The sequence below is a fragment of the Schistosoma mansoni genome, chromosome 1 (assembly GCF_000237925.1).
Source record: "Schistosoma mansoni strain Puerto Rico chromosome 1, complete genome".
Taxonomy (NCBI): domain Eukaryota; kingdom Metazoa; phylum Platyhelminthes; class Trematoda; order Strigeidida; family Schistosomatidae; genus Schistosoma; species Schistosoma mansoni.
Window position 1 is genome coordinate 38875115 of NC_031495.1, and position 9194 is coordinate 38884308.

Below are 9194 nucleotides of genomic sequence, written 5' to 3' on the forward strand. Positions count from 1 at the left end.
GCAGTATCCCAGCCCTCACATAAATCAAATGAAATTTGTGTGGCGCATATATATCTGATGCTCCCTTGTACCAATCTTTATATGTTCAAATAAATGAATATAATAAATCTACATGAAGAAAAGTTCATTTGATACAATGTGTTTATTGTAATAAACTTCAAATATAAGATATAAGAAGGGGTTTTTATAGATATTATAGTAATTTTAATAGTTGAGATCATGAATCAATTGAAACTAGATCATCATGGAAAACCTGGAAACACTGGACGGCCGTTTCATCCTATTGTTGGACTCCTCAGTAGTGCTTATCCACGATCCCTCCTCACGAGATTCGAACCCAATCAAAAGAGTTTTTACTATTTTGATTTCAACCAATCAAACCAAAACAATGCATTATTCATTCATTCATTCGTTTAATCAGTCGGTCAGTCATTCAGTCACAACGTAGAACTTCGTACGTACGTACGTACGTACAATATGAAGCATCATTTAATAGCCAAATAATAAATGGATTACATACCAACAAAAAATGTTTATTCATAAATAAATGAGCACATATTTTCAATGACAAAAATTTTTTTTTTATTTTTACATATTATGTAACCATATCCAATTAAGGGGGTTCATCAGTAAGCGGTTGAAGAATTTCAATTGATGATGGATAATTATCAGCTAATGTTCTTAAAAGTCAAGAGCAATATTGAATAATGATGAGTCCATCTAACATTATGATTGGTTAATAATCAAATAAGTAAGAAACAACGGAACACATTTTTTTAAAAGAATCTATATAAACCTAAAAAGGTTACTACTACTACTACTACTACTACTACTACTACTTTAAACAGGAAGATGAGGTAAGTTTGTTTTTCTTTGATGGAGGTTTGGTCTTTGAGCTGAATAGTTCGGTCGTGGAGCTTTCATCATCTCTTGGAACGATATTATCAGTATAAACTACAGATAGAAGTGTTAGTTGAACATACTAAACGACCGTTCTGTGATTCAAGGTTTTTCATGATGGTCTAGCTTCAATTAACTCATGATTACAACTATGAAACTACTGAAATCTTCACACAAAACCCCATTCTGATTGTATTATACAAATTGAAATTGAGTTCAATGAGTTAAAATTTTCTTTCATATTTGAAAACATGATTCAATTAAAGCTAGACTACTAAAGAAAACCTGAAAACACTGAATGGCCGTTTCATCTTATTGTGGGACTCCTCAGTACTGCGCATCCATCACAGTGGTCTACGTTCAATGGACTCATGATTCCAATTATAAAACTACTGAAATCTCCACACAAAACCCCATTCTGATTGTATTATATTGTAGTGAAGGAGAACACGAGTGAGGACAATCGAATGTATATATAGTGAATATAGTGAACAGTTGATTTGCAAAATAACAATCATTTGTCTCAATTTGACCGTTTCTTCTGTAAATATCAGTTCATTGTCTCTAATTATTATTGGTCATGCATTTTCGTATCAATTGCGTGCCGTTCCCGTTCTCTCCTTATCGATCTCCTACTGAAATACATTCTATGCCCAATCATTGTTATATACTACTTATGTGGATATCAGTAACCCATACCATAATATAAATTGAAATTGAATTCAATGAGTCAACTTTTTTTGTTTGTTTTTGTTTTTGTTTATCTGAACTACTTTAGATACAATATATCATCCAATCTATCAATATCATTATTTCTGATCGTGATCTGGTTATACAGATCCTTCAATTGTATAGATATTTGTAAACATCTAGATCCCCAACATTATCATAAACAAGTATTTGAAAATGATACATATCATCTTGTAAGTAATCAATTAGATCCTAACAGATAGAATTAGTCTCTTCATTATAATTATTTACTTAGAATTAGTCGTCATCAATTAGTTTTAAATGGTAACTTTCATCGATTCCTTCCTCCTCAAGTAAGTGACAGTATACTTATTCATATATATTTGAATTTGTTTAGCACATAACCACGAAATTCATATTTCAATATTATAATAACGATGTTGATCAAATTGTTATTTATCGTCATCGTAAGTCAATTAAGTTTTTTTTTAGTTTTCTTGATCACATTTCTGTTTATGAATTCAAAAAAATTGATCGGATCATTTCAGTGAGCAAATTGAATATATTCTAAGCAAAGATGGATAATGGTTAACAGTTGAATCATCGAGGACACGTGTTGCGTCTTATTTTGAACTCGTTAGTTGGATGTACCTACATCTCACACTTGTTCATGTTCATTCTAGGACTCGAACCTCGTACCATTCGCTTCGAATGTCATCGCATTATTCATTTAGCTACTGAGTCATGATTGTCACTTGCTTGTGCAATAGGGTGAAGTTTAAATTCACTTGGTATTGTTTGGTTAAATATTCCCATTGTTATTTAGGACTGCAATTGATCAGTCTCTTATTGAAATAACGGCATACTCAGCATATTGCCTCTTACTTACTTACTTACTTACGCCTGTTACCCGTCGTCGAGGAGCATAGGCCGGCATTCTCCATCGAACTTTGTTCTGGGCAATTCTTTCCAGTTCTTTCCGGTTAACATGCATCCTTTTCATATCTGCTTCTATTTCTCGGCGTAATTTGTTCTTTGACCTTCCTGTTTTCCATTTCCCTTCCGGATTCTAAGTTAGGACTTGCCTCGTGATGTAGTTTGTTGAAGTTTTTGATCCAGGGTATACAATCAGATGCCATTTTTCATTTCTGTAGAAGTTAGAAACATTCGAAGTTGGATAGATTGATTATGATTTAGTAGGATTCAAACAAAATAGCTACTCATATAAACTAAACTAGAGATTTATGAATATGTTACCTAATTTGTAGAGTATTTCATTGATTAAGAACAATAAGAAATTACAGATTGGTTAAAAGATAAACTAAGCTAACTAGTGTACAACCAACAAGTTGACTCTATAATTTACTCTAACATATAGAGAGAAATGTGAAATATGGAATGATAGTTGAGAATGGAGAAAATTTCAAGTGAAATCATCTATCCTTTGTTTTCCATCTTGTATCCAATGGGTTTCGCTGATTCCGAGTACTACCAATTTGTATCTCTTCATTCCCATTGCTTTTTAACTGGTTTTCCCTGTCTCCCACATTGTCCGAACATTCCATGTACCTAGAAAGAGTATTACTGTGATTGTTAGAAGAAGCATCGGCCTTGTGACTTCCGAAGAATCTCAGCTTTCATCATGAGGCGTCATAATTGTTCCTTCAACTCCCAGGCCAGTTTAAATGGTTTAATTTTTTTTTCTGGTTAGCGTTTTTTTAGCGACTTAGTTTTCTACAGGATGGGGTTGCTAACCCCATACTCAATCCTCCTCCTTTACCCAGGCTTGGAACCGGCAGTAGCCCTCAGAGGATCTACAGGCGGAGTTGCATATTGCATTAATATAGCCTTAATTCACAAGCATTATAAATAACGATGAATAGTGTCTAACACTGGAATGCATGATGTACGTTTCGTCTAAGAATGAACATCAACAAGTCTGAGATGCAAGTACACTCAGCTGAAGGGTCCCAAATAGGACGAATTATTTCAATTTATTTTCTTTTTTTTTCTTTCTTTTTTATTCATTAAGGAGGTAAAGGTTTAATAGAGATATTCAATGATAAGAAAGTTGGAACAATTTCAAATTATATCAGATTTTTCTCAAAATTTAAACTTAAAGTATTCAGTGATGGTAAGTTCTTATATCTTTGAAATGATAATATTCGATGAGATTTTCTCAAAAAAAAAAGGATGATTGTGTGATGTGGGCTACTTATATCCACATAAGTAGTATATAACAATGGTCAGCCATTGAATGTATTTCAGTAGAAGATCGATAACGAAAGAACGCGGAACAAAACGTCATTGGTATGAACACGCATGAACGATAATAATTAGAGATGATGGACTGATATTTACAGAAGGAACTAATCCAATAGAAGTTCGATAAGGAAAGAACAAGAACGGGATGTCATTAGTATGAAACTGCATGAACAATAATAATTAGAGATGATGGACTGATGTTTACAGAAGGAAGGTTGAAGATTAAGACAATTGATTGATAGTTTACAAGATTAATTATTTACTATATGGTTTTCATATTTTAGTTAGATATTCTATAATTTCATGCCTAAATACATTCGATTGTCTCCGCTTATGTTCTTGTTCACTACGATTGAACATTTAATTACACCAGTTCATTTACATTCACAAATGAAAATGATAACTTATATGCAAAAGCAATCTATGTTAAAACGTACATGTATTGAAACATAAAGGTATTTAGTGGTCTAGAGGTTAAGCGCTCGTGTGCGAAACTGATAGGTCCTGGGTTTGAATCTCACGAGGTAGGACCGTGGATGAGCACTACTGAGGAGTTCCATAATTGGACGAAATAGCCGTCCAGTGTTTCCAGGTTTTATATGATGGTCTAGCTTCAATTGATTCATGATCTCAACTAGTTAAATTACAAAGATATTCATTATTCAATTGATATTTAACCATTTATTTTGATCTTGATTATTTCAGATAAATTATTCGCTGTCAAATCATCTTTTATAAAAAAAGTTAAAAATAAAGGTAAGTAAAACATTGAATGGTCATTTGTTTACATGTATGAAATGTTTTTCCTTACACCTTCATTCATTGTTTAATTTGAACAAATCAAATCATTTGAAGACTGACAACAGAAAGAAGGTGCGTATCCACGATCCCGCTTCGTAAAATTCAAGCCCATGACCCATCAGTTTCGCGCGCGAGCACCTAAGCTCTAGAACCACTATGCTGGTCAAGAAGCCATTTTAGTACATAATACATTCATCTATACATCTATTCAACACATAATCATTCTTAAATATTATCTATTCAATTTAAGAAATCTTTAACACAATACACCTAAAGCTATTGGCTTCTCATCGATAACAAATAAGCACTATAATCAAAGTCAAATGATTGATTATTATTTTATTATTATTATTACTATTATTTTAACACATAAATATCGGTACAAAGGGGCATGAGATATATGTGCGCCACACAAACCCAATTAGATTTATGTGAGGGCTGGGATACTGCCCATTTGCCTAAACTGAAGCAGGTGGTTAACTTAGAAGCCCACACCTGGAGCCTTTGACCTAAAGATATGATCCATAAGACAGTGGAGCATCGTGAGGAGATGTAGTCTCATGGTAGCCGGTGACCAACAATTGATTCATACGCTATTTGTTCCCTCAGAATACTGGAGTCCATTTGTACCATTGGTTTGGAATGAGGGTTTTCCAACTATCTAGATGGAATTTTTGTGTCCACCAACCCGGTTAAAGCCTGTGCTGGACATTCTCTTTTCGTCCTCTCACTTTCGTAAACAACACCCCCACCACGAGAATGAAGTGAGTGAGACTTCCCTATCAGAGGCTATATATGCGTGGCCATGTCAGAGCATTTCGAGAGGGAGAGCAGAGTCGCCCTAGTCTCGGCAGTACTAGGGGATTTGGGGTTCAATTTATCAATTAAACTATCTATATGTTACGCAATGAATTGAATTCCCAAGTTTCATTTATAAATAAACACTCTAAAACTCATGTCATATATACTTGTAATCGATTGTTTCATGAGGTATTATAGAAGATATTGCGTACATGTAAATACCTCACCGACTATCAGATCTAAATGGAAACGTTATGGTTTATTGTTTCATGAACAATTTGAAAGTAACATGTCTTCAGAAACTACAAATCTGACATTTGATTTGAAGGATGAATGCTCATTTTTTTTCTTTTCACAAGACATCTATTGTGAATTCAACTGAAGAAAGTATTTGAGATAACACAGTAAATATCCATTGAAATCTGATCACTTTATGAGTAGGCATATTGAGTGTTACATTTAACAATAACTTGCTCAGTATTTACCTTTCAAATTTTAAGTACCGCTAGTCTTCTAATTGTAGAGATTACAGCCAAGATAACTAATGTGATATATCCTAATGGGAAGATATTATTCTATTATGAGAATGTAAGTTGTACAATTGATTGGAAATAGAATTTTTTGTCAAATATATCAGATTCATGTTAATCAATACTGTCAAATGTATCTAGTTACACTGAACATGATAGAAAGAGATCAACATTTTATAATTAGAAAGGAGTTTTGTGGACATTTCGGTATTTTCATAGTTGAAGTCATGAGTCAATTGAAGCTAGACCACCAGAGAAAACCTGGAAGCACTGGACAGCCGTTTCGTCTTATTATGGGACTCCTCAGTGACAATGCGCATCCACGATCCCACCTCGCGAGATATCGAACCCAGGACCTATCAGTCTCGCTCGCAAACGCTTAAACTCTAGATCACTGAGCTAGCCGACATCCAATTGTGTTATCGCTAACTTCAACCAATCCACGAAATTGAGCAACCATTCACCAATTGTCTTCAGTGAGTGGATATCTCACAACCGACGTCTTTGAACTCCACTGGTCATTGCTTCTCACTAGAACTCAAGGAAATATCTCTTGAAGTTAGTCACTAGTGAGCAAATGATTATGATCATAAAGGTTTTTTGTGGAGAACTCAGTGTTTTCATAGTTGAAAGCACAAGTCAATTGAACCTCGCGAGGCGAGATCGTGGATGTGCACTGCCACTGAAAAGTCACACAATAGGAGAAAAAAGGGCTGTCCAGTTTATGTTTGATGAGACTATTCGAAATGTGTAAAGCAAATACATCATACTTTTCAGATCAAATCCGTTTTCTAATTGTTCTATCAAGATGAATTGGTTTTCATACAAGAAGTTGTGTGTTGACAGATCTTCAATCAAACTTTAAATATGTTCTTTTTTAGATTCCCAAGGAAATTAAAGGAAGAGAACGGAAATCGAAAATCACCGGTGATATAAAGTGTGAAACAGGTAAGAAACATTTCAACGAATTTTCATATACATTGACATACATCATCAATCATCTGTTTGCCTAGCCTAACTTAACCGGGTATCTCGAGTAAACACAACTAAGGTTCATGAATGTCTTTATCGCAAAAGGTGTCGATGACTATTCAGAGACGTATAACACTTACGTTACTGATTGACAGAACGAGACAGGGATAATATGAATGTTGATAAAAAGCTAGACGAATATATCCACTTTTATTATCACTCATTCACTCACAGTGAAACAGTCACATATGTAGTGTTTAGTCATATCTTCACTTCATCCAAAAGTAAGTGTGGTTTGTATGAGAGGTACATGGAACTGATATTTCCCTTATAAAATGCTCAATCGTCATGCTTCATTGAAAGAATCATGTATCGTTGAAAGATGAATCTGAGTTTTAAGAGAAGCGTTGAAGGAAAGTGATTAGATGTGATACAGTGTTAAATGATTGAACGTGAGTACATTAACTAAATGTTTGGTCGAATGGTACATGTTGATCGTTTGAATCCCAGCACTGGTGTTTAGGACAGCGATTGATATATATGTATCCTATGAGGATTGTCGCTATATTGCTTTAAATCATACGTATTGTGAGAAAAAAATGGATGGTGACTAGTATTGGAATCAATTTCAATCCTAAAGATCAATGTAAAGATGAAATAAACATTACGAATATGAATCAAAACTTCATCTCCTTGTATAAGCCAGTGTATATCTCAACTGAATAGCTAAGTGAATAAAGGGACGGTGTTTGAAATGAATGGTACTGGATTTCAGTTTTAGATAGAACACTAACTTTGAAATTCATGTATATCCAGTTAAAAGCCCTCAAATTATAATGAACTATCAAGCCCCCATGATTGCGATGCTAATCACCATACTTCCTTAGTTTGTTAATTTTATTTATTTATTTAAACACATAAATATTGGTACAAGGAAGCACCAGATATATATGTGCATACAAATCTCATTCGATTTGTGTGAGGGCTGTGATACTGCCCAGGTGCCCAAACTGAAGCAGGTGGTTTTCTTATGGGCCCACACCCGGAGCCTTTGACCGAAAGATATGATCCATAAGGCAGTGGAGCATCGTGAGGAGATGCAGTCTCATGGTATCCGGTGAGCAACGATTGATTCGTACTCCATTTGTTCCCTCAGGATACTGGAGTCCATTTGCACCATTGGTTTGGAATCAGGGTTTTCCAACTCCCCTAGGTGGATCCTCTATATCCACCAACCCGGTTAAAGCCCGTGCCGGACATTCGCTTTTTGTCCTCTCAATTTCGTAAACAACACCTTGATTGAGAGAAGGCAGTGAGTAGGACTTCCCTGGCAGAGGCTATATATTCGCTGTCCATGTGAGAGCATTTCGAGAGGGAGAGCGGACTCTCCCCACTCTCGGCCGTACCAAGGCATTTGGGGGCAGTTGGGGGGCAGTTTGTTAATTACTATACTGTCTAACTGTATTTTGTAATGTTAATTAGTTTTTAATGAGTTTAAAGTACTTTTTGGCACATATCGCACTGATTTCTGTGTAAAATAAATTCTGGTTAGCTTTTTTTGTTTAGCGAGTCAGTTTTCTACGTGATGTGGTCGTTAACCCCATGCCTAACCCTCCTCCTTTACTCGGGCTTGGGACCGGCAGTAGCTCTAGAAGAACTACAGGGCGGAGTTAACTTACTGGTTGAATATTGATCAATTTCGAAACTCAGAGTAATATATACCATGATTTTTATGGATGCTGAATGTTAACCATTATATCCGTTATGAAGAGGTTTACAGTTTCTTGTTTAGACTACTCTTTAAATGGTTCAAACAACTTGTCATGTATACTTTTCTATTTCGATTTATCAAATCAGGTAATATGGTATATGAAATAGATGTTCCTGTTAAATGGATCAAAACTGGTACATTAGTGGAGTATGAACCCATAGGGAGTATGTTAAATCTTATTTATCGGAAAGGTTTTTGTGGAAAATTTAGTATTTTCATAGTTGAAATCATGAGTCAATTGAAGCTAGACCACCATGGAAAACCTGGAAGCACTGGAAGGCCGTTTCGTCCTATAATGGGACTCCTCAGTAGTGCGCATCCACGACATTAACACCGCTCAGTGGTCTATCGGTTAAGTGCTCTGGCGCGAGACTGGTAGGTCCTGGGTTCGAATCTCGCTCGAGAGCCTGGATCGTGGGTGCGCACCGCTGAGCAGGCCCACCATAGGAAGGAACGGCCGCGCG

The 9194-nt window shown here is 35.4% G+C and overlaps 1 protein-coding gene across 2 annotated transcripts in view; it reads left to right on the forward strand.

The window, feature by feature from the left end:
• Positions 1-816: 816 nt before the first annotated feature.
• Positions 817-9194, forward strand: part of Smp_005710.1 (putative egg protein CP391S) — a gene marked incomplete at its 5' end in the record, with an annotated part of 14171 nt that continues 5793 nt past the window's right edge. Inside the window, 8 exons of one of the 2 annotated variants that reach the window (XM_018794348.1) lie at positions 817-857; positions 1679-1823; positions 1860-1943; positions 1988-2057; positions 3623-3724; positions 4561-4611; positions 5981-6045; positions 6869-6935. In XM_018794348.1, coding sequence (XP_018648771.1) covers positions 853-857; positions 1679-1823; positions 1860-1943; positions 1988-2057; positions 3623-3724; positions 4561-4611; positions 5981-6045; positions 6869-6935 — 589 coding nt within the window. The remainder of the gene's footprint in view (positions 858-1678; positions 1824-1859; positions 1944-1987; positions 2058-3622; positions 3725-4560; positions 4612-5980; positions 6046-6868; positions 6936-9194) is intronic. The other variant, XM_018794349.1, reaches the window with a different exon arrangement.